General features: G+C 64.7%; 5 protein-coding genes across 5 annotated transcripts; 3 read left to right on the top strand and 2 right to left on the bottom strand.

The window, feature by feature from the left end:
• The first annotated feature begins 68 nt into the window (after positions 1 to 68).
• CHLRE_01g019100v5 (uncharacterized protein) lies at positions 69 to 3643 on the top strand. Its single transcript, XM_001689892.3, has 8 exons — positions 69 to 369; positions 652 to 721; positions 1014 to 1176; positions 1349 to 1410; positions 1609 to 1755; positions 2071 to 2280; positions 2734 to 2867; positions 3096 to 3643. Exons 1-8 carry the CDS (start codon positions 275 to 277, stop codon positions 3166 to 3168), a joined length of 954 nt encoding a protein of 317 aa, XP_001689944.2. The 5' UTR covers positions 69 to 274; the 3' UTR covers positions 3169 to 3643.
• A 23-nt stretch (positions 3644 to 3666) lies between these two features.
• On the bottom strand, positions 3667 to 11188 carry CHLRE_01g019051v5 (uncharacterized protein). The gene is made up of 11 exons (XM_043058442.1): positions 9678 to 11188; positions 9282 to 9421; positions 8850 to 9048; positions 8535 to 8662; positions 8143 to 8317; positions 7803 to 7923; positions 6726 to 6751; positions 6244 to 6462; positions 5171 to 6016; positions 4297 to 4854; positions 3667 to 4028 (listed from the first exon to the last, which is right to left on the bottom strand). Exons 1-11 carry the CDS (start codon positions 11139 to 11141, stop codon positions 3930 to 3932), a joined length of 3975 nt encoding a protein of 1324 aa, XP_042928356.1. The 5' UTR covers positions 11142 to 11188; the 3' UTR covers positions 3667 to 3929.
• A 100-nt stretch (positions 11189 to 11288) lies between these two features.
• Positions 11289 to 13814, top strand: CHLRE_01g019000v5 (uncharacterized protein). Its single transcript, XM_043058441.1, has 7 exons — positions 11289 to 11549; positions 11660 to 11702; positions 11890 to 11939; positions 12128 to 12177; positions 12517 to 12590; positions 13154 to 13683; positions 13794 to 13814. The coding sequence occupies exons 1-6, from the start codon at positions 11370 to 11372 to the stop codon at positions 13189 to 13191; spliced, it is 435 nt and encodes a 144-aa protein (XP_042928355.1). The 5' UTR covers positions 11289 to 11369; the 3' UTR covers positions 13192 to 13683; positions 13794 to 13814.
• A 54-nt stretch (positions 13815 to 13868) lies between these two features.
• On the top strand, positions 13869 to 17187 carry CHLRE_01g018950v5 (uncharacterized protein). The gene is made up of 6 exons (XM_001689890.2): positions 13869 to 13952; positions 14386 to 14531; positions 15086 to 15198; positions 15384 to 15546; positions 15704 to 15933; positions 16173 to 17187. Exons 1-6 carry the CDS (start codon positions 13890 to 13892, stop codon positions 16505 to 16507), a joined length of 1050 nt encoding a protein of 349 aa, XP_001689942.2. The 5' UTR covers positions 13869 to 13889; the 3' UTR covers positions 16508 to 17187.
• A 449-nt stretch (positions 17188 to 17636) lies between these two features.
• On the bottom strand, positions 17637 to 24068 carry CHLRE_01g018900v5 (uncharacterized protein). The gene is made up of 13 exons (XM_043058440.1): positions 23956 to 24068; positions 23345 to 23802; positions 22166 to 23177; positions 21484 to 21863; positions 20992 to 21273; positions 20582 to 20677; positions 20065 to 20212; positions 19644 to 19754; positions 19406 to 19435; positions 19133 to 19205; positions 18940 to 19004; positions 18780 to 18815; positions 17637 to 18576 (listed from the first exon to the last, which is right to left on the bottom strand). Exons 2-13 carry the CDS (start codon positions 23461 to 23463, stop codon positions 18430 to 18432), a joined length of 2499 nt encoding a protein of 832 aa, XP_042928354.1. The 5' UTR covers positions 23464 to 23802; positions 23956 to 24068; the 3' UTR covers positions 17637 to 18429.
• Between the last annotated feature and the right edge of the window lie 15 nt (positions 24069 to 24083).

The following is a 24083-nucleotide window of genomic DNA, read 5'->3' as shown; positions in this document are numbered from 1 at the left end:
TTCCCGCCCGATTGCATCGAGTCATGCAGTGGCAGTTTCGCTTGATAGGACACCTCAGAAATCATATTGTACACCTGCTACTACATACAAGGAATAAAGTGAGGCTCAGCGCGTGTGGGCATATCGAAACCCGTCCGAAACACGCTCAACTTGTTTGAAGCTTTACATACTAGCGCATTGATGCACCTGCAAATCATCACATTCAAAGTCTCAAATTGAATCACATCGGTCGCGCTTCTTGGTTGCACATCAGAATTGTGCAAGCAAAGGGAGAATGGCAGCCGCGAGCGCTGTAAGCAATGGCGATAGCACGGAGGAAGTATGGGAGTGCATGTGGTGCTACGACGGGTGGCACCCAGCCGCCGACAGGTGTGGGGTGCCGGAACACCGGGGCGGCACGTCGGCACGACTGCGCCCCGGTTTAAGGGGCTGTTCTTGTCCCGACACTCCTGCTAATGAAGGCTTAGGCTGCCTTAACTTGTTTATGTGCTGCGTGCTGCTCGGGTATGCGCCATGCGGCCCGCCCAGGGAAGTAGGCAGGCGCCCTGCCTGTGGGGTGCTGCGGTTCCGCCTCAGCACCCTCGCAACCACCGCACGTTTCCTTCAAGAACCCCGCCCCGCTCCATTGAATGGTCTCCTACGGTGTCGCAGGCTAGAAAAGATCCTGCCGCCGTGGGCCAAGCTTCGACGCATGGACCCGACCCGACCCCTGGTCGAGCAGGTGGGCCAGCACCGGCAGCACTCACAACGTACTGTAAACTAGGGTGAACCGCAACCCCAGGCCGAAGCCGCGTCAGTCAGGCTCGCCTGTGGGAGTGCGAGTCTCGCACACATATATGCGTACGCATACACATGTCATTACAGATAATCGCATGGGCGGGCGCGTGCTTGTCGTTTCCCTCATCAGCACATGCACAACGCGCCCGCGCGGTGTCCGATGCAACCTCCACCCCACCCTTTCCCCGATCACTCGTACACGCAAACACGCGCCCATGCAACCACCGGCCACACAGGTGGCGGGCATGCGCGTGCTCATCCCGACCACGGGGGTGGTGGGCGCGGCCGACATCGCCGCCGTGCGCGACCTGCGCCTCATCGCGCAGCCGGCGGCCGGCTACAACAACATAGACGTGGAGGCGGCCAAGCGGCGCGGCGTGCCCGTCACCATCGCGCCGGGTGGGTGCTGCAACGGGCCTGAGACGGCGGGTCAGCGGCGTGGCGGGCTAGTGGGTTTGAGGATTTGGATTGCGGCCCTGGTGGTCAAGGGAAGCAAGCGGTGCGGGCGGCGGTTGGTACCGTAGCACCTGACTTACTCCGCGCATTTCCGGCCGTCGTGGGCTGCCGGCAGGTTACAACTCACACAGCGTGGCGGAGGTGGCGCTGATGATGATCCTCATGCTCAGCCGCAAGGTGCGTCGAGGGGCGTGCCGGCGGGCTCCTGTACGTGCCTGCCCGTGTAAACTACATTGCCAAGCAACCCTGTGCCCTGTCGAGTCTGCTGCACCTGCGCTTGCACGTGCATCTGCACTCGCGCCTGCAACTGCGCCTGCAACTGTGCCTTGTGTGCGCACTGACGCCGGCGTGTGTATGTGTGCCGTGTGCATGCAGGTGGACGAGGCGCGGGCGGTGTTTGCGCGGCGCGAGCGCATCGGCGAGCCGGTGGGCGGCGAGCTGCACGGCAAGACGCTGGGCGTTGTGGGCATGGGCAAGATCGGGTCGTGCCTGGCGGAGGCGGCCCGCGGCCTGGGCATGCAGGTGCGTGCGTGGCAGGGGGCGGGAGGTGGGAGGTGGGAGGGGTGGAGAGGGGTGGCCTCCTCTCAAGTCCGCAAGGACAGCATGTAGGATGTAGTGAGGGGGCGTTCAGGCAGGGCGTGAGGGGCGACACTGGGGTACGCCACGGAGGTGGAGCGGCGGCTGAGGTGCACGGCTGGGATGAAGCAGGAGCGCCTGCACGTAAAGACAAGGTGCGCGCAGCTGCACCGGGCAGCAGCTGTTCCCTGGACGTAGCCGCGCACCCACTCCTGCCCGCCGCCCGCCTCCCCCCTTCCTGCCTCCGCCTCTCCCCGTCAGGTCCTGGGCGTCACCTCGCGCTCCTCCCGCGCCGAGCTGGAGGCGCTGCTGGCGGCCTCCCACGTGGTGGCGCTGCACTGCCCGCTGTCGCCCGCCACACGCGGCCTCATAGGGCGGGCCGAGCTGGCGCTCATGCGGCCGGGGGCGCTGCTGCTCAACTGCGCGCGAGGCTCGGTGGTGGACCGCGAGGCGCTGTGGGAGGCGTTGCAGGTGAGTGGGGGGGGGGGTACGGAGAACGGAATGGGGGGATGGGGGTTGTAGATACCAGCCCAAACTAAACCGAATCCAATGCAATAGTTTACTGGATTACAAAGACGGGGGGGGTAGCCGTTCATGGAGAACGGAAGGGGGGGGAGCGTGTGCCGTGTGGGTTCGTGCGGGTGGGCGGGGCGGCCGAGGAGAGGGAGGGTGAGGGGGATGGGTTGAGGAGTTCACTATGGGTAGCTGGTTAGCGAAAAGACATTGGTCAGGCCCGCCTTTCGCTAAATTAAAGTCGTGGAGTCAAGGCACGGGAGCTGCTGTTTACCACACCGGCGCCCCGCCAGCATTCCTGCTTCGCTGCTTTCCAACATGCAACGCCTCTATGCACCTGCTATTGCTGTGTGTGATCGTTCGCATGTGCCGCTGCACGCCGCCGCTGCGCGCTGCTGCTGCTGCCTGCAGTCGGGGCGGCTGGGGGGCGTGGGCCTGGACACGCACTGGGTGGAGCCGGCGCCACGTGACGACCCGCTGTACTCCCACCCCCGCGTGCTGGCGCTGCCGCACCTGGGGTCCATCAGCGCAGAGGTGTACGACAGGTGGGCCGGGGGAAGGGCGCCTCTCGGGGGCTCGGGGGCCGGGGATCGGGGGCGTAGGGCCTGGGTACTGGTACACAGGTGCAGTCTGACGAATGTGGATGCGGCTGTGGCTCACCGTGCCGTGTTGGAGGCGGTTGGCGCACCAGATACGGTACGGTAACCAGTCACTCATGGTAGAGGCCACCACTCACCAGTACGGCCACCGCACTTCCGGGGCCGCGCGCGCAGGTTCGCCAACATCCTGTGCGAGAACATCACGCGGGCGCGCGAGGGCCGGGAGCTGCTGCACCGGCTGTGCTGAGCGGCACACGCCGGGTGGCGGTGCGAGGCGGGTGCTGGCGCAGACCTGTGGGGGCAGCTGGAGGGGGAGCAGCTGTAGGGGGGGCCACCTGGAGGAGGTGCTAGAGAGGCTGTAATGATGGTCACCGGGAGCAGTTTTGACGTAAGGGTGGCAGGCAGGCAGGATGCGTTGTGTGTGTGTGTGTGTGAGAGTGTGTGAGTGTGTGTGTGTGTGTGTGTGTGTGTGTGTGTGTGTGTGCGAGCGCGTGACCCACGAACTTGAGACTTGCATTTATTATTAGGTAATCTCGCTGTGGAACCAACAGGCGGCGGTGGGCCCCTGGACGGGTGTGAGATGAGACTATGCAGAGGAAGGGAGAGGGCCAGAGGGGGCAGAATGGCGCTGCGAAGCGGCCGGACCCTGCCTCCATGGTGAACTGTTGTAGAGTGTGGACTCCGTGGGAATCTGGTACTTCCATATGTAAGTACGTAACAGAACAGCGCACAGGGGTCTGGCGGCTGGATGCTTGATGAGTGAAGCCATATGCTCAGCAGGCCGCGCCACGCCCGCAGGCCGCAGCCGCGCACCCTTGCCCGCGCTTGGGCAGGTCGCTGCCCAAGACCGGGATGTTGGCCATCACACTCGGGACAACCGTATGCTTGTCACCAATCTCTGCTCTCTTGCTTGCACTGGGAAATCAACGGCACGTCGCCGCCTCTCAGGACTCCAATCACATGCGCCGCTCACACGGCCCCTCTCCATCCGCTCCACCTGCCACGTGCCTAAGTGCCAACGTCCGCCCCAGCCCCCGGCCCTCCCTCCGCCCCCACGGCCGTGAGCTCCCACAGCTCCAGCTGAGGACAGCGCTCGTACCGCAGCACCTGTTGAGAGCAAGGGGCCAGCAGGGGGGCCAGCAAGGGGGGCAGCAAGGGGGGCAGCGCTCAGCCGTAAGCAGGGACTTGTGTGGCGGTGTGGTGTGCGGTGCCAAAGGAAGCACTGGGGCTACTCGCCTACACGGCGCAGTCGACTCGAACACGACCCGGTACAGCCCGGCCCCCAACACTGCCAACTGCCAAATCCCCAAGAATGCCAACTGCTGCACATGCCATTAATGCCGCACAAACCGTCAAGCCCGAAGCCCGTACGCGCCTGGGGCACACGCTCCAGTGGCAGCCGCCGGCCCGTGAACAGCGGGGTGCGACGACTGGGACGGCCCGGGCCCACTTGCTGCTGCTGCTGCTCTGGCTGCTGATCTTGCTGCTGCTCCGGCTGCTGCGGCTGCTCCTGATGCTGCCGCGGCTGCTGCTGCTGGTCCTGGTGGTGTTGCTGCTGCTGCCAGGCCTGCTCTGCCCCCTCCGCTGCCCCCTCTCCTGGCTGCTCGCGCCCACCCACCCGCACGTAGGTCATGAAGTCGTCTGCGGCGGGCGCCGTCGCGGCAAGTGCCGACAGACTGAACACGTACCGCCGCTCCATTGCCACCACCAGCCGCGGCACCGCCTCCAACACCGCCCCGCAGCCCCCATCCGCACCCCCAGGGCCCTGCTTCTCATGCCCCTGCTGGTCCCTCTCATGCTCCTGCTGCTGCTCCCGCTGTTCGTGCTCCTGCTGCTCCTGGTGCCGCCGCAGGGCTGCGGCGCGCACCTCCAGTAGCGCGGCGGCGCACTTGGCGAAGCCCTCGTTCAGGGCGGGGTCGTAGGCCATGTCGGCCTGACGGCGTGGTGGGGGGAGGGTGTGTGTGTGTGCGTGTGTGTGCGTGTGGGCTGTGTGTTAAAGAGCACAAGGAAAACGTTGCGCAAAGACAGTGTATGCGATGCAGCAAAGCGACGTGGGCTGTGTGTGTGTGTGTGTGTGTGTGTGTGTGTGTGTGTGTGTGAGTGAATGAGTGAGTGAGTGACGGGGGGCGCGTATGTGCCAGCGGGCAAGCAAGATGATGGGGCAATGAACACGGAATTAGGACCGAGGCCCATAGGCACTTGCTTCCACAATGTGCAACACAGGTACGGGGCCCGCGGCTCCCACTCACCGCCACCAGCAGCACCGGCGCCTCGGTTTGCTCCAGTGCTCGCAGCACTGGGCCAATGCCGCCCTCCTCCCGCACCATCACGCCTGCAGCAGCAGCTGGTGGCGGTATCAGTGGCGGAGCCGCAGCCTCAGCGGTCCCAGCCACAGCCGCAGGCGCGGAGCCTGCAGCTCTGCCACTTGCACTGCCGTCGGTGCCATCCACTTCCGGCGGGTTTTGCAGCTGCCCTGCCGCCGCCGTGGCGTCCTCCGCCTGCAGCGCCCGCAGAATGGCCGCGCCGCTGACACGCCGACGGGCTCCGCGGATGCCGGCACCTCCGCAGCCCACCGGCGCTGCTGCACTGCCCTTGCCAGCAACGCCGCCGCCGCCGCCGCCACCGCCGTCGCCGCCGCCAGCAGCTGTACCTCGGCAGCCCCGGCTGCTGTCGTCGCCGCCGGCGTCGCCGTCACCTGGGTGATCGCCACCGCTGCCACTGCCGCTGTCCCGCAACGTGCTGCCATAGGTCAGGAAGTCCATCCAGTCCAACGGGCACACCTCCACCTCCACATCAACCCCAATTGTGCCATCCGCCTCGCTGTCAGCGTGCCCTATTTGACTCGCTTCCCGCGCCGGACCCTGCTCTGGCCTCCGCAGCCTCACTTCGTCGCCGGCATGCTGCTGCTGCTGCTGCTGCCACGCATTCTCCCGCTGCGCCTGCGGGCTGCAGCGGCTGCTGGTGCGGCGGCGGCGGCATGCGGCTATGAGGGGGCTGTTGGCCGCCACATTGGCCGCCGCCAGTGCCCGTGCGCCCGCGTGGACGTCCGTGACCACCACGCGGGCGGCGCCGGCCATGGCCGCAGCCACTGCACCCTGCAAGGCACACACATGGGCCGACGTCAAGTGTCAGGGGTCCACAGATTCGACCCTCTGCCCTCGTGCTTTCCCAACGCAATCCCCTCACATGTTCACGCTCATCTCGCTCTCGCTCGATAACACTTTTACGCTGCAGCTCAGCGCGCATGGCTGTGAGGCCCACGCAGGCCTCAGCAGCTGTTTCAGCCACACGGGACCATGACCCGCACACATGAGCCGCTCACCAGGCCCACGCCGCCGCCCAGCTCCATCACCACCGCGCCTCGCACGCCAGGACTGCCGGGAACCGCTGGCGGCGAACCCCGCCCACCCGAACCACTGCCACAACCGCCGCCGCCATCTCTGCCGCCGCCGCCACCACCTCCGCCGCCTCTGCCGCCACCGCCGCTGCAGCCTCCGGCCGACAGCAGCCAGTCACAGAGCAGGCAGGCGCCACGCCATACCTGGGGAGGGCGTGGGGAGAGGCATGGGGAGTGGCGTGGGAGTGGCAACGTACGGATGTGGAGCCCGCGCACACCTTGTGAGGCAAGTGGAGGCGGCGTACTGTTACCGTTGAGTGCATCCATGCGCTTGGCCGCATACGCGCCGCTGCGCAGGATGAATACTGCCGCGGCCGCAGCCGCTTGGGAGCGCGTGAGCCTACCCTAAGTACCGTATAACGGCACGCATCCGGTCCGCCTGCCTGGCCTTGACATTGTGTACCCACCTGCAGCCCCACGTCCGCCACCGGCACTGCCTCCACGCAGTGGCGGATTGCTATTGCCGGCTGCTCACTCCGGCTTCGCTTGCTTCGGCGTCTTACGATTAAGTCACCTGCCTCGTCAACTGCGGTGCGGGCTCGCGCCGCGCTGTCACTGCGGTCGTTCCGCCCTCGCTTCCCCCATCTGCTTTGCCTGCCTGCTCCATCATCCGAGCCGCTGTCCGAGGATGATGTCGTGTCACTTGTATTATAAAGGAGAGTTTGGTCGAGACAAAAGTGCGTGACTGGCCCTTGTAAAGTATGCGCGTGTAGCTCGCTAAGGATTAAGCCCTCGTCCATCGCTAGCGAAATGTGTAAAACAAAACAAAATCATCTGCTAGAACACTGGCCAGTATCAATCGCCGGTTGGATTGCGCCAGGCACTGACAGCCCCCGCCCACGGTCACGGCCACAATGCACACCCCATCCTACTGACCTCATGTGCGCTGACCCAACCAGGCACCTACTACATGCATGGCACAAGCACGTCTCCCAAGCTTCATTGATATAACCGAACGCGCTATAAGCCCATGCCACCAGATAAGCATAACGCAGGCGACGCCTTATGATACCGTGCGTCCCACTTGGTCCCACTTCTGCAGCCTTACCCCTGCGACGCCCTAAACACGTCGTTCCACCCGCCCAAGCCCAAGGCGTCCGAGAGCCCCTGCTGCTGCGCGTCCGCATGTGCCCACGCCGCTCCCGCCTCGCCACCACTGCTGCTTCCACTGCTGTTTCCCGCCCAACCCGCCGGCACAGAGTTCACCTGCAGCATGTGCGCCAGCAGCGGGGTAACCAGCCCGACCCCCACACCACCCCCTGCAGCGGCTGCCGTCCCGTTCGGTGTACCACCACCACCACCGACACCGACACCGCCGCGCAGCCCACTGAGGACCGCCGGTACGACGCCAACCGCGCCGCCAGCACCTGCGGCGCCGCTGCCGCCGCGGCGCCCATTCCTTCTGAGGGCCGCTTGGATGCTGCCCGGCCGTAGCAGCAGTGGCAGCAGCCCATCCCCGCCCCCGCCATCTCGACCGAAACCACCCGCCGCCGCCGCCCCGCCGCCAGTGGCGCTGGCCAGCAGCTGCCCGGCCGCCTCTATGAAGGGCGACAGGTCCAGGGACTCCAACAGCCCCTGAGACTCGGGGAACGCCGCAGCCGCTTCCTGCATAGTGATAATAGGGTTTGCGAGATGTGTGTGTGTGTGGTCAGGTACTTGATTTGGGCGGCATGTGAGCCGGGCTAGGGTTTAGTATGCGGCAGCTGAGGGCATCATGTGTGGAACAACGGGATTGGGCCCGTGCGTCATCAGCTGTGTTGCCAGGTCGACCCTACTGCCGCTCGACGCGCACACCTGGCCAGCTGCCCGCGGGGCCACCCTTACCCGCATGTGCTGCAGCAGCTGGCGCCGCAGCCAGCGTATCACGCGGCCCGGCTGCAGCCCCGGCGGCAGGGCCCAGTCGCTACTGCTACTGCCACTACTGCCGCCGCCTAGCAGCAGGTGCGGCATGCTGCCCCCGGGGGCCAGCGCCGCAAGGAAGTCCTCCTTGCTGGAGAAGCTGCAAACACACACACACACACACACAGGCACGTACACACTTGCCAGCGTGTTTCTTCTTTATGCATGCACGCCAGTTGTGCATTTCCGAGGGGCGGATGACAAAATTGATGGAAACCGGCGGCATTCATGACGGGTTGCGTCCAAAGGCAGTACCCCCACACACAAAGGGCGCTGTTGGCCCGCCCCTGCGCCGCGCGCACCGCCCCGTCACACACCTGAATGTGGTGGGGTCTGCGGCGTACAGGCTGACATCCAGGGCCGCGCCCAGGCGCGACGTGGGCACGCAGCGCGGGCACAGCAGGCTCTCGGGCAGGTCCGACACGCCGCTGCAGGAGGCGGGCAGCTGCGAGCAGGCCGATGAATACCGTATGGGGCTCGGCATTGCAGGTGGCCGCGAACCCAGTTCAAGTTATGCAAACACGCCTGGTTTCCCCGCTGCTGCCTCCCTCCCCCCACTACTCCCTCCCTTACCCCCTGCTGCTGCCTCCCTCCCCCCGCTCCCAGGCCTGCCTCCCCTCCCCCAAACGCACCAACAGGTATTGCAGCGAGGGCCCGAAGCACGCCAGTCGCATGAACAGCTGCGTCCACACGTTGGCACCCGCGCCCGCCACCTCCGGTACCAGCGCGCAGTTGCCGCCGGAGCGGGTCACGTAGAAGGCGGGCCCGGTGTAGGTCTGCGGCATGGCATCCGGCATCCGCGGGCTGAACACGTACGGCCGGTACTCGCACCTGTATGTGTATGTGTGTGTGTGCGTGTGCGTGTGTGCGCGTATTTATGTGTGTGCGGTGATAAGGTGTGTTAACGATTGTGCTTGGCTTGCGAGGTGGCTGGGGGTGGCGGCCGGAGCCCGCCGCACTACCCGCGCCGCCCGCAGCCCATCCCCCGCGGCTGCCCGTCCCCCCGCCGCAGCCCGTCCCCCCGCGGCTACCCAGCAGCCCAGCCGCCACCATCAGCTCCCTACCTGCGCTGCACGCGGCCGCCCGTGAACGGCACGTTGCCGTCCCCCAGGTCCTGCGCTATGATGCGGTACAGCTGCAGCGCCCGCTCTGTGGCCCGCACCACCGGCCGCTGCAGGTTGAGCGCCGCGTCTGCCACTGCGTCCTGTACAGGGGCAGGGCCGCCGGGGCAGGGGCGTGGACACGCGACGGTGGCTGGGCGGGGGAGGCGGACGCAATGGTGCGAGGGAATGCTTGGGAAATCACAGTAACCAAGGCATGGTGAGACAGGGGACACGGAATTTGTTGTTGCGCATGGACGAATGAGGATGAGGGTCGGGAGGCAGATATAGAGGGGAGCCAGGGGCGTTGGCGGACGGGCGGCGGTGCTGCTGGCTCAAGAACAGGCTCAGTCGGCTCACCCTCAGGGGCCGGGGACTCTGCGGTGTGGCCATTGCAGGGAGTCCCCCAGCAGCAGCTCCACCCGCGGCACCAGCACCACCAGCACCACCAGCAACGCCACCCGTGGATGCGGCCGCAGAACCGGACATGCCGGCCCCCGCGGCGCCAGTGGTAGCAGGCGCATACGCCCCGAGGCCCCCTTGCAACAGCTGGCGGCGACTGGCTGTGTTCGTGCTCGGGGGGTCGCCCCCAGGCGGGCTGCTGGAGGTGCTGTCCTCAAGCTTGGCAGCCGCGACTTCGGCATCGCCACCAGGAATGCCACTGCTGCTGGGTTCCCCGCCGCCTGGGGCTGCGCTGCCCGCAGTGCCCGCTGCCACTGGGGCCGCGCCACACAACGCACCAGCCGTGCAAGCGGCCCCTGCGCCCTTGTCCCCATCACCACCGCCAACGGGTGCACCCAAAGGCACAGCCTCTGCACGGAGCCACTGCCCGAACGCAGTCGAGGCCAGGCTGTGACCCAACGCAGAGTCCAGCACACAGCCTTGCCGTTGGCCTGCCCCCGCCGAGGCTGCTGTAGCACCCGCGCCGCTGCCGCCGCAGTCCCCACCGCTGCCGCTGCTGTTACTGCCCGCCCCGCCGCTTCCTGCGCCGGCGCTGTCCTGGAGCACCTTCTGCACCGCTGCCAGCTCCCCATGCAGCCAGTCGCGGAGCGCCGACAGGCGGTCAAGCCCCGTCGCCGTCCCATCTCCTGCTCCGCCGCCTGCTGCTCCCTGCGTCCCACCCCCAACACCGACAGCGCCACCGGCAGGACCGCCTGCCGCCTGCTGCTGCAGCGGGGGCGGACGTGGCTGCGGCTGCTGCAGCTGGCGCCACAGCTCGGACACCGCATCCTCCAGCCGCTGCGCTGACCGCACATTGTCCAGTGACTCCAGTGACTCCAGTGACTCCAGTGACTGGAGTGTTTGCTGCAGCGGCGGCAGGCCACCACCGCCCCCTGTTGCGTCGCCGCCCAGGCCCCCGAACAGCAGCTTCGACCAGTCGGGGCCGCCGAGTACACCGCCCAGGACGCCATCGAGTGCAGCGCCAAGAGTGCTACTGCTGCTAGCGCTACTGCTGGTCCTAGTGCTGCTGGTGCTGCTTCCTGTGGGTGCAGGCTCGTCGCTGGCGGGGGCGCCGGTTCTTGGAGCAGGCCCAGCAGCAGGAGCAGCTGCTGTTGGCGCGTCCCATAGCGAGAGCAGGCCGGCCGAAAGGGCGGCTAGAGCCTCACCGGCAGCGCCCGAGACCCCAGGGACTGGGTCGCTGCTGGAGGCTTGTGGTGAGGGGCCGGCAGCGAGGGTTTGCGGCGGGAGTGCCAGCGCGGCACGGAGTCCTGCCAGCCATGGCTCACTGTTGGCGGGCTGTAGCGGCGCGGCCGCAGCGCCACGCGGCGCGGCGCCTGCATGCAGCAAAATCAAAAGCTGCAGGATTTTGTGGGTTGCGAACATGTCCTCCAATATATTGCAGTCGGGTGCTGCGTGACGTGCGCAAGGGCCAAGGGGGCTCGGAGTGCGTGCATGGCGCGAGTCGCTCGCGATGTGGGGCGAAGCGCTCCCAAACCAAAGAAAGCACCTGTATTACATACTTTAACGCACTTGACTATTGTGCATCGCGCCTTACCTTGCTAACCCTCATTCGCTCACTCGTCAACTTGCTTTCCTGAGTGAATTGCAATTATGACGGGCACCGCCTTTGTGTATGGTACGTTGATGGCGGATGAGGTGCTTCGCCTGCTGATCAAGCGAGTGCCGCGGACGCGACCAGCGGTTTTGCCCGGCTACACACGCTACAAGGTTAAGGGCCAGGTATTCCCAGCGATTGTACCATCCACATCAGAGTGCAAAGTGGAGGGCAAGGTGAGGAACGCAAACGCGCCGTTAGCTGCGTTGCCACGTGCCATTGCGTAGATGGCCTCCGTGCATCGACTGCTGGTTGTTCACAACAACGACCATGAGTGCGCTTGCAGGTGCTGATGGACCTGTCGGATAAGGAGCTGGAGGTGCTGGACGGTGAGAGAGGCTGGGACTGACACGTTGCTTGCGGATGCGGGGGGATGAGCTCCGTGCCGTAACGGTCACGCCGATCCTGCCGAACCTGTCTTCCCCACCACCGTCCTGCATGCCACGAAGCCATGGCGCCAAAACGACGAAGTGACGGGGTCGCTCGCCGCCTGCCCCCGCCCACTCCGAGCCGCAGTGTACGAGAGTGAGGAGTACTACCGCGCCACTGTGTCCCCAGTGCTGGACGTGAGCGTGGGCTTTTGGAAGCGCCTGGGGGGCCCATTGGGGCACTGGGGCGAGAGAACAGGGCAGCCGCCCGCCGCGCCTGAGCACGAATTCTCTGGACGCCAGAATTCTCTAGATGCCAGGTTGCGGGGGCGTGTCCCAGACGAGTGGCAACATTTCTGTTGTCACTCGCTCACCTCGCTGCACAGGACGGGTCTACGATCAAGGCGGATGTGTACGTGTGGAAGGACCAGTACCGGTAGGTGGGGCGTGGTTCGTCCTGGCTTTTGGTACCGGTATTGTGATTTTTTGATGTCTGGGAGGCAGTACGTGAAGGCGGTGGGGCGTGGGGCAGCACTCAACAGCTTTGAGAGGGAGGCAGGGCCCATGAGCAGCACCCAACCACGGGCAGGCTGCATTTCAGAATGGACACACACACACGCACAAGCACGGATACAGTTTAGCCAGCAGCGTGATAGGACACAGTCCCGTCGTTGTGCGGCTAGGCCTCCGTGCGTGTGCTCACGCATGCGCTTTGTGCCCGGTGTTGCGTGTGTGCCCCGCCGTCCCCGCCCCTGCTGTGTTCCCGTGCGGGCAGCCACATGCTGCAGCTAGAGCCCTGGAGCTACGAGGATTGGTTCGTCAACCACCATGACGCCTGGGTCAGCAAACGTGAGTTCCTAGGATGGCATCTTCTTGCGGTAATCGTGTTCTTGTGCCCTCTGCTGTGTGCCTTTATTTTCCATGCCCGGCGCCCCTGCGCCGCGTGCTGCCGCCTGCCGCTGCCGCTGCTGCTCCTCGCTCGTGGCTGGGCTGCTGTCTGCGCCAGCCACCTGCTGCTGCCGGAGCCGTGGTGCTTTGGCGCCTTCATAGCCGACCACTCCGCCGCGTACTTTGACATGACACGCGACTTCGCGGAGCAGGAGCTGCCGCAGCTGCTGTCGGAGCTATGGCAGCAGCAACAAGAACAGCAACAGCAGCAGCAGCAACAGCAGCAGCAGCAACCGCAGCAGCAGTAGGCGCAATAGTAGCAGCAGCACCGCGAGGTGGAGCTGGAACACCGACAGGGGCGGTTGCCCGAATGCAGGCGCAGCGGGGCAGCGGCGGTGGTCACGGGTGCGGCTGTGCATAGAGCGGCGCTGGGGCCCACTCAGGGAGTGGCCGCTCCGCACAGGTCTGGGACAGGGCGCAAGTTTCACGCTGGAGATGTATGTGGTCCTTTGCTGCCCTTGCAGTGACCCCCAACGGCGCGCATCCGGAGGGCCACATGTGAGGAGTTATGGGGAGCGAGCGCTGGAGCTGTCAGCGAGCGGCGAGAGACGCAGATGGAGTGGAGGGGTGGTGGTCAGGGAGTGGAGTTCTCGGACGGCAGGCGATGTCTGCTGGAATGTATAGAAAGGTTTCGAGGGCAATGCGGATGGAATGTTCGTCTAGCTAACGATTATGGCGGGCAGATAAGCGCGCGTGGTCACAGGGGAGACCGAGGGCGAGGCGGAGTGTCTGAGTGTCTGTAAGATTGCATGGGGTCGCACGGCATGTGCGCTGACGGTCATTTCGGGCTGGTGGTGCCACCAGTACTATGACCGAGAATTATGTATTCTAGAAGAATTCTGGGCTGAGAGTATAAGCGGGCGCTGGTTGTTTCGACAATTTTGACTTCTTGGCCGTGCCGGCACTGGCTAAAAATTTGTCTTACATTTGAGCTCTAGATTATTAATAGACGAGAAAAAGGATGGCGGGCTGCGTGGACATTCCCGCCAGCCAGGTCGGTGGCGGCCGACTCCAGAACTTCTTGCAGGCTGGACAACCACCAGAATGCAGACTATTAACCATGCGTCTGCTCGCTGATGACTCTGTCGCGCCGCGTTTCGCCAGGCTGTGCTTGTGCCAACCGAGACCATCCCCGACACGGCGGTGGTTCGGGGCTATGATTTTAACAAAGGATGCGACATCAATGGCCTCATGGAGTCCATGTTGACGACAGGGTTCCAAGCCACTACCTTCGGGCAGGCGATAGCGGAGGTCAACCGGATGGTGAGAGGGGGACACGATCGTGTAGCCGCGACAGAGCAGCTGAGCGGCCGACTGGCCCCGGGGCAATCATTGTTGTTACGAAACTCCCACCCGCGTCCTTTATTTCCTGGCGGCCCCTGCCGTCTGGCTTGGCCCTTGGGTATGCTGGGACGCCAAACTAATCACAGCGAGCGGGCACCCGCCCTGGTCTGGCACTCCGCAGGGTACCCGTGCCTGCGGGGTGCCGCGGCAGCCCCTTGTTACATTGCAGCAATCCTCATCTCCCATCGGCCCAACTCAGTTTCTGGCCGCTAGCTCTCACTCCCAGCTGCGCTGCGCCGTGCGTCTAGCCTCAACCCTCATCGAACACCCGCTCACTGCATCCCACATTCCGCCCCTCCCCACTTCCTCCCCTCCTGCCCTCCCTCTCCGCCCCAAACCCTGCCTGACCCAGATCAACTGGCGGCTGAGTGACGAGCCGGTGGGTCCCGCCACCGACCCCGACCACGTGGACCCGGCCTTCCGCGCCAACACGCGCTGCATGATCTTCCTGGGCTTCACCTCCAACCTCACGTCAGCCGGCGTGCGCGAGCACATCAGGTGCGGCTGCTGTGTGTCATGCGATTGGGCTGCTGCATGTGTTGATCCACGGACGTGGGCGCCTCGCTCGCAAGGGACGGTGAGTGGTTGGCGGTTGGAGCCAGCGATGCTAACGTGCACAGGGGCGAAATTTGTCTGGGAGGCGAGGGGTTGTGCCAGGCCAATACGACAGGGCCTGCTGCCATGAGCATCTAATACCAGTTGAGGTTCCAAGATGCGATGGCACCTTGACTAGTCAACGATGCGACAGTACTGCAGGGGAGTGTAAACCGCCGTGGGCTCCTCCACCCGTGAGCCGGCGGTCCATCACCCCCTTGCAACATGCCTGAATTGCACAACTCATTACTATGCTCATCCAGCATCCGCGCTGACCACCTTTCTCCTTCATACCATCTCGCAACATTACCCCACCTCACCTGCACAATGCCACACGGTGCAGTTTCTCAACTGGCTCCTTGCGCAGTATCCTTTCCTCCCTGTTCCCCTCCCTCGCTCTCCCTCACACCGCCCCTCTCCATCGCTCTCCTCCCCTCTCCCCTCCTTTCCGCCTGCAGGTACCTGGTCCAGAACCGCATGGTAGACGTGCTGGTCACCACGGCGGGCGGCATCGAGGAGGACTTCATCAAGTGCATGGGGCACACCTATCTAGGAGACTTCCAACTCAAGGGTGAGCGCCACTGCACTTGGGGAAGGGAAACATACACCACGCCCTTGGGAGGAGGAAGGGGCAGAATGCGAAGCATCTGACTTGCCTTGGGGTTTACCTCTTGCTCTACTTTTCCCTCGGTTTTGTTGGGTGATTTGCCGTATACGACAACTTTCGCGTGTGGCCCCTGGCCCCACCGCCCTCAGGCTCGGAGCTGCGCATGAAGGGCCTGAACCGCATCGGCAACATGGTGGTGCCCAACTCCAACTACTGCAAGTTCGAGGACTGGATCATCCCCATCCTGGACGCCTGCCTTACGGAGCAGAACGAGCAGGGCGTCAACTGGACGCCCTCCAAGCTCATCGACCGGTGAGCCTGCCCTTTGCCGCTGTGTGTTGCCGCCGCAGCCACCACATTGACCCGCACCACACACGCTCGCCCCCGCCAGAACAAGCCAGCTGCCGTTCCTGGCACGTCTCCTTGTCCACCGTCCCTTCTTTCCCCACCTTTCTCCCGTCCCTGCCAGGCTGGGTAAGGAGATTGGTCACGAGGACTCGATCTACTACTGGGCGCACAAGAACAACATCCCCGTGTTCTGCCCCGCCATCACGGACGGCTCCATCGGCGACATGCTGTTCTTCCACTCGTACAAGAGCCCCGGGCTGCGGGTGGACGTGGTGGAGGACATCCGCCGCATCAACGACATCGCCATGCGCGCCACGCCGCGCAAGACCGGCATGATCATCCTGGGCGGAGGTGGGTGGCATGCTGGGGATTGGGGGTTGGAGGGTAGGGCGTGTTGATGGTTCAGGCGCGGCTGCAGGACGCTATGAAGCGTATGGGGATGGCAAGCGAGCCAGTGGCGGATGTCCCGCTGCTACCGGGTTCGTGGTAGTGACTCGACCTCAAGCCTCAAGCCCCGTATCCTTCCCGCCACCCAATACAAACCAACGAAACCCAACCTTCAACCCCATGCCCCCCCGTTCATGCCGCAGGCGTGCCCAAGCACCACATCTGCAACGCCAACCTGATGCGCAACGGCGCCGACTTTGCGGTGTACGTGAACACCGCGCAGGAGTTTGACGGCAGCGACAGCGGCGCGCGGCCCGACGAGGCCATCTCGTGGGGCAAGATCCGCATCGACGCAAAGCCGGTCAAGGTGTGCGGCGACGCCACCATCCTGTTCCCGCTGCTGGTGTCGCAGACGTTTGTGCGGCATTGGACGCCGGTGGAGCCGCTACCGGAGAAGAAGGCCGAGCAGGAGGCGGGCAAGGGCGTGACGGTGGAGACGAGCGGGGGCGTGACGGTGTTCAAGTCGAGTTTCGATTGAGGCGGGTGGGTTGCGGAGGTGAGGGAGAGTGTTTGAGTGTTGGGTTTTGTGGAGACTGGTGTTGACATGAGAGTGGTGTCAGTGTGCTGGATGTGCACGTGCGTGTACACTCGTGCTTTAACCGTGCAGGATGGCGCTCTGTGACTTTGGAGAGGTGTTGACCAACCGTTTGCTAATTGCTTGGACGCAGCCTGTTCCTGGGGTGCTATTGTGAGATAAATTCTTGACCATAACTGGAGCCATGCAGCAAGCACTGGATTAACAATTGACCTGTACCTGCCTGCACACACGATAGGACTGGAGGCAAACGCGAGGGTAGATCATGCAGTGACGGAGACGGTGGGCTACAGAGGATGCATGAGGATGGAGCAATGTGCATTCATCACGAGGATGAGAGGATAAGTGACGTCGGCCAGACTTCCAGTGCCAGATGATGTGCCGCGTTTGTTGTGCGCTGGCGCAAAATGGGCGCTGACGTGGTTGCAGGTTAGGTGAGGTACCCATATTTGGGAGGCAAGTATGGTAGATTGCATTGGTGACAAGAGGTATGGTAGAGGACGGACGAACAAACCGGATTACGCGACTGATACGCCGGCTGCGCGGGGCGGTGTAACACACCATGCAGTTGGCAAGTGGCAGCATGTCATCATTGTCATGTACATGAGGGAGACAGGCCCCAACCGTCCAACCCTAGCAACAGAATCACTTGCGTCGGCCGTGTTCTTTGTGAGGCCGAACCACTGCTGCTGGCCGGGCGCCAGGAGCGTGAGGCCAGGTCACCTGCAGCACCCACGGCAGGCTACAGCAAGTCAGCAACGCCAAGTCGCCGACGCAGGCGACGCTACAGGACAACCTACTGAAGATGTGCCGGAAACGAGCACCCCTGGTACCCTGTACCGGCCTTCTCGGCTTTGCCTTTGCTGCCACCCTGGCTGCGTACCTGCCGCTGCCACAGCTTTCCCGGCTGCCCTCTTGGCTGCCCTGCCCTGGGCTATCTGGTGGAGCAGAGGATACATGGCGAGCTCATTGGCTTGAAGGTCACGGGCTTGAGTTTGTACATTGGCATGTTCGAGGGATGTAGAGGACGGTCCGAGGCCCACTGGTTTTGAATCCATCAAATTTTATGTATATAGATTTAATAATTGATAAGATTGTCATCTGGTTCTGTAAGATCAGCGGTCGTGCCCGAGTGGTTAAGGGGTCTGACTCGAAATCAGATGGGATCTCCCGCATAGGTTCGAATCCTGTCGACCGCGACTTTTGCCCTAATACTGGAATACTGGAATGCTTGCCGACGCACGAACGCACGCACAGGGGTGTTCCTGGAAACGCTTGCGTCTTGCAAAATTTTGTGCGGCTGTACCACCCTGCTCACTGGCGTGTGCCGAGTATGACTCCTGTGCTACCGCATGGCCGAGCGACCTTGACAGGTGACAGCTGCAGGATGCGGGGATCGGATCCATCACCCGAGCCGATACTGCCATCACCTAAACCAACCGCCGAGCCTACATGCATGCCTGTGGCGATCTGCGGCGTGGCTGCCCTGCCAGCCTGCCCCACCCCGAGGTCCTGTCTCGCCTTGCCCGGCACCCGGAGGAACCCTCCTGCAGACCTGCACTAGGGGTATGTGCACCCAAGTCTACTGCCCTAAGGGACCTTACCAACCTGCCTTGCCACTGTCCCATCACACACCCAAGTCTACTGCCCACCTCCTGGCCGCACATCGCTGTCATCATCCTGCGCCGCGGCCCCCATCACCCTGGCGCCGCAATACAGTACCGTAATGCATACTTCGCTCCATATAATATCGTAATGCATACTCCATGCACAAGCATCGACACCCCCACATGCGCCTGAAGCTGACGCGCTTGCACCCTCCAACACACGCCCACCGATTCTGGGGCTCCCAGCCAGCCAGCCAGTCAGTCGTCGGTGTGCTGCTTGCAGCGGCCGGCGCCCGTGCCGAAGTGTGCGCCGGGCCGGTTGCGCAGCCACGTGCGGCACAGGTAGCAGAAGTGGCTGTTGCAGGACCAGCAGCGGATGTTGTTGTTGCGGCCCTCCTTAAGGTTCTGCAGGGGGCGGGGTGGCGGCAAGCAGCACAAAGAGTGCGGATGGTATGGTAACATGCTAGGTGCGCTCAACCCATACGCTAAGCCCTGGCGTTGGTGCCCCCTAAGCGGAATGGGTCAGCGATGGGGTACACATTTGCACTGCTAGTCCGAAGGAACGCCCACAACTGTCCACAACCCCACTGCCCGCGCTGCCGCCCCACCTGCTGTCCGCACACAACGCAGTGGCACCAGCGCCCCTGCGACGGATGCGTGACAGGATTGCAGACACAACAAATAAAGACGACATCAGGCGGGACAGGAGGTGACTAGGCATTGGGTTCGGTTTAGTTGGGCTGGTATCTACAATCCCCCCGACCGCACCTGGCCGACGCGCCGGGCAACCTGCAACGCCGCCAAGTTATCCTCCACCTCGTTTCGCCGGGGAGCTGCAGGAGCGGGGCGCACACGACCGCATAATTGCAGATACATAGGTCATTTGACCGCTCCAAAACAAACAACCCCCAAACCACGGCGGCACCAGGCCCTCAGGCCCGCAGCCCCTACCCCTGCTCACCCTCAAACAATCCGCCGTTCCAGCGCGCGTTCCAGCGGTCGATCTCCACCTGGTCAAACAGCTCGCAGCCGTCCTGTGGGAGGTGCGACATCCCGCAAGCCACTGAAATTGTGCATGCGCATCCAGATGTGCTGGGGCCTGGGGCCTGTGCATGGCTGACCTGCTCAATCACATGCACCTATGTCCGCCCCCCCGCCCGGCTCCTGCGCCTCTACACGCCACTCCCCTCCACACGGCCCGGCATCAGTAGGGCACACATGCCGCCACACCCACCTCCTTGAAGTGGTCATAGCCCTTGATCATCTGCGGCAGGCGCAGCGTAGCAGCAGCAAGGCGTTGGGAACGACAGCAGCAGGAGCGTTGGCAGCGGCAACAGCGCTACGTTGTCACCGGTACACGCACACGTAAACATACTCCAGTCGTAAGACATGTGGCAGCGGCCTACCGTGCAGCGTGCGCACCGTTGCGGCCCCGCTCCGGCCCACCTCCCGCCCACCTCCCCCGCACTCACCCTGCAGCACCTCCAGCACCAGTACACGCCGCAGTAGGCGCACGTCATCTTGTTGCAGCCCTCGGTCTTCTCCACAGCCATGGAGCAGCAGGGGCATTGCTTGGTGGAGCTCTGGGGGGGGGGGGCAGCGGCAGCAGCGGGAGGGGAGGAAACAGGAGGAGGGGGAGGAAGCAGAAGGAGAAGTTGGCGGTGAGGAGGCAGCTCAGCAAACGGCAGCGGTGAGGGGCATTGTACGGTAACTACAGCCAGCCACGCCCCCAAGCCGCGCGTCCAGCCTTCCCACAAGCGCGCACACGCACGTACACGCCCTTTGTCAGGTATGCAAGAACGCCCCAGGCGGTGCGTAACTACTGCTGACCCCCCAAAACAAACCGTTCATATGCATGGCTACGCCCCCCCCCGGCCTCGTCACCCCACCCACCTGCACCAGCGCCAGGCTCTTGAGCTCGTTCATCTTGTTCACCTCGCGCCGAGCCCGCTCCGTGGCGCTCTCACGCGCCGCCGCCTCGCCGCGGCCCGCCCGCCGCGCCTCCAGCAGCGCCAGCTTGGCATCCGCGTCCAGGCACCGGCTGTGTGTGGGGGGTGGGGGGTTACATTCATGACTATTTAAGAAGTGTGGGGCGGGGGAGGGGAGGGTTGTTACAGGCCCGAGCCCAACGATAAGGGGAAGATGTCAGCCCCTGTCAGGCCTGTCAACCCCTGCCAGCCCCTGTCAAGCCCGATCGACCCATAATGGCGTGCGCAAGGTGATACTGCTGCGTGGTGCGGCGTGGCGGTGCGGCCGCGTTGCGGCTTTAGCGTATGGCATGTGTACCCCGCATCACGCAATCACGCACGCGCCCTCCCACCGCCGCCCCCCCTCAAAGATTCTAAATTATACACTTGGCTCCCCGGCTAACCCCCTATGTGGATGCCGCATACCCCGTTGGCGCTCGCACCTGCCGGGGTGCCACGCCTCCTCACACAGGGAGCAGAAGGAGTAGAAGCAGGAGGGGCACAGCGTGCAGTGATCCCTGTCCTCAAGACACGGCTCCCTGGGGCGGGGCGGCGCGGTGGGGAGGCAGGGAGCGGCAGCGGCAGATGAGCGTGACAGGGGCAACAAACACACGCACACACACACACACACACACACACACACACACACACACATACATCTCCGTGGCACCCAGCGACCAGATCCTGCGGCACCCTGTGGCTCATCTCAAACATGCAGCGCAACTCATGTCCTACCAGCCACCCGCCCTCACACACGCCCTCACACACGCCTTCACACACGCCCATACACACGCCCTCACACACGCCCATACACACGCCCTCACACACGCCCTTACACACGACGCCCTCACACCTGCACCGCGGGCAGTACACCAGGTCCTCCATCTTGTCCAGGGTGCGCTGCAGCGTCAGCGCCTCCCACCGGTCGTACTCGGCGGCACTCAGCAGCTGCTGCAGCGCGCCGTGCGGCAGCTGGCGGCGGCAGGCGGGGTCGGGGCAGCGCATGTTGTCCACCGCGCCGGCGCCCAGCTGCGTGCGCAGGTGTGTGGCCACGCAGGCAACGCAGAAGGCGTGGCGGCACTCGGGCAGCCGCACGCAGCGGGAGCCCAGCTGCTGGTCCAGGCAGATGGGGCAGCTGCGAGGGGGGGCGAGGGGGGGGGGGAGGGGAGGGGAGGTCAGTGGAGGCGGGAGGCGAGGGAGGGGCGGGAGCGGAGAGGGCACCTGGTTGCGAGCTAGGGACGATGGGAGGGGCGAAGCAGCGAGGACCATGGCGTCCGCACTCACGCGCAGTAGCCCAGCACTGGTGGTGTTTGGTGCCATGACTTCCTTCAGCTCCTGCACCCACCTGACCAGTGACTCGTCGAACACGTGCTGCTCCCGCCGCGCTGAGTAGCGCACGAGCGCCATCGCCAGCGCCTCCAGGCTCTGACCACCACCGCCACCACCACCCTTGGCACCGCCTGCTGCTGCCCCCGCCGCCCCAGTCACCGCCGGCTGCTGCTGCTGCTGCTGCTGCTGCCCGCGCCTCAGCACCAGCTTCCCTCCACTGCCACCGCCACCGCCACCGCCACCGCTGCCGCCAGTGAGTCCCAGCTCCGCCAGCGCCTCGCCTCGCAGCCAGTCCACCAGAGTAAAGGAGATGGGCGTGCCGGGGCCCGCCGCCGCCCACTGCGCCCGCAGCGCCGCCCGCAGCTGCGCGGCCTGCGCCTCCGACAGCCAGAGCGCCTGCGGGCGGGCAGGTGCCGCATGGGGAAGCGCGTGTCAAGGCAATGCTGGACCACGCATCTTGCCGTCCGCCGCACGCTATGCTGCACACACGCACATACACACGGTCTTCTTTCCCTGTGATTGCTGACACGCACGCACGCGCACACACATACATGCAAGTGTTGACCGTTTCCCGCGTTCTGTTCGTACTTTAAACACACACACACACACACACACACACATACACACACGCAACACAAACACACAAACACACACACACACACACACACACACACACACACACACACACACACACACACCTGCACGTCCAGCTCGGGTGGGTGGACGGCGGGGTAGGTGGGCGGCAGCGTGAGCGTCAGGCGGATGGGGCTAAGGAAGTGCAGCGTGCCGCCGAACGGCATCAGCAGTGGCGCCTCATGCCGCTCCTGCCCCGCCGCCTGCTGCCCAGTCACGACCGCCTCAACTACGCCCTCGCCCTCCGCCTCAGCCGCCGGGTGTGCCGGCACAGCCGCTGGCACTGCCACTGCTGGGGCAGCTACTGGCGGGCTGCTCTCCGCCACCACCAGCACCGGCGCCGCGGCCTGCACGGCCGCCTTGACGCCGCTGACAGCTGCCGGCTGCTCCTCATAAGTCGCCGGCGCCGGCATGACCGCCGGCTGGTGCTTGGACGGCGGTGAAGGTGTCTGGGAGGAGGTGGCGTGCGCGTCACCGCTGCGCAAGCGCCCACTGCCGCGGCCGCTGCCCCGGCTGCTGCCCCTACCCTGTTGACCACGGCCCCCGCCCTTGTCGGGCGAGGTGCCGTTTGCGCTGGCGTCACCGCGGCCCCTGCCGCGACCGCCGCCGCCGCCGCCTGCTGCGCCATTGGCGCCCTTCCCAGCGCCAGACATGCCGCCGCCATTGGCTACTGCCGCCCCTGCGGCTGCCGCGATGACTGTAGCGCTAGAGCCTGCGTTGGCAGCGGTGCCCGTGGCTGTCACAGGCGCTGCTACAGGCGCCAACTGCTGCGGCGGCTGCGGCTGTAGCTGCTGCAGCCGCATGGGTGGCATCTCAATCAGCAACTGCAGCCCTCCCTCCGGCATGTCCACGTGCACCAGTGCCTCCACCACGAAGCACCCACAGCTGCTGCTACTGCCGCCGCCCTCAGAGTCAGCGCCCTCTGCCTCGTCCGGCGGCAGCAGCAGCTCGGGTGGCGGCCCCGCCGCAAGCAGCTCCTCGGCGCTCAGCGGGCCCGCCGGGGCACTGCTCGCGCCGCTGCCGTCGCTGCAGCTGGGGCCGTCGCCGGCCGCGCCAGCCCCCGGCGCCGCAAGAATGCTGCAGGGTGGAAGCCACCGGCGGTGGTGTGTGAGCAGGGCAGCGCTTGGCGGCCGCATGGCAAGGTACCAACCTAGTTGCATCCTTCCCCACCTCCCCCTACTTCCCCCACCTCCTCCCCATCCAGCCCACCATCCCACCTCCCAACCAACCCCACGCCCCCCCACCTGATGTCATCCTCGTACACCGATTGCAGCGCCAGCAGCTCCTCTAGCTGAACGGTCCACGTGTCAACATCCAGGCGCGGGCGGCGGCTGGTGGGGCCGGCGGCGCCGCCATCCGCCATGCAGGCGCCGAGAGACCTTCGCCCTAATCACCCTCCGAGCCCTGCCGCAGCAGCTGTGGCTGCTCCTGCTGCTGCACCCCGTGCAGCTGCAGCTGCGGCTGTAGATAACTTGCTAGCGAGCCGGCTCTCAGCTGTTTGGCTGTGGCGGCTGAGATGCCGCCGCGGCCAGAGCGGCCGCGTGTACGTAGAAACGGGGGCTCAGGAGTCGACGAGACAGAACCAACCCGCAACGCCCAGCGCCAGCGCTCCCACCGACACGCCCGCACCGCTCGCAAGCAGCAGCGCGACTTCCACTGGCGGAAAGAAGCGCAGGACTGGGTGTCCCTCCTCAACGAACGGCTGCGTGGGGAGTGTGCCAAAGGAGGGGCCAGTAAGTTTGGTGGTGAGGCCGTTGCGGCCCGTCGCGGGCACACGCAGGAAGCCGGTGAGGGTTTTGGCGCGACAGGCGTGGCCCTTGCGCCACGGCTAGTATTTCAAGCTCTATGCACTTACAAGGATGAGCAGCCACACGCTGATGTACGCAAACAGCAACGTTGCAGTTAAGACGATGACGCGCCCGCTGTCAGCAGTGCTTAGCATCGACGTTTGGATTGTAAGTTGTCTATTATACTTGTAAAAAG

Source organism: Chlamydomonas reinhardtii, chromosome 1 (genome assembly GCF_000002595.2).
Source record: "Chlamydomonas reinhardtii strain CC-503 cw92 mt+ chromosome 1, whole genome shotgun sequence".
Taxonomy (NCBI): Eukaryota; Viridiplantae; Chlorophyta; class Chlorophyceae; order Chlamydomonadales; family Chlamydomonadaceae; genus Chlamydomonas; species Chlamydomonas reinhardtii.
Note: the sequence above shows the minus strand (reverse complement) of the source record. Positions and strands in the feature narration are given on the sequence as shown.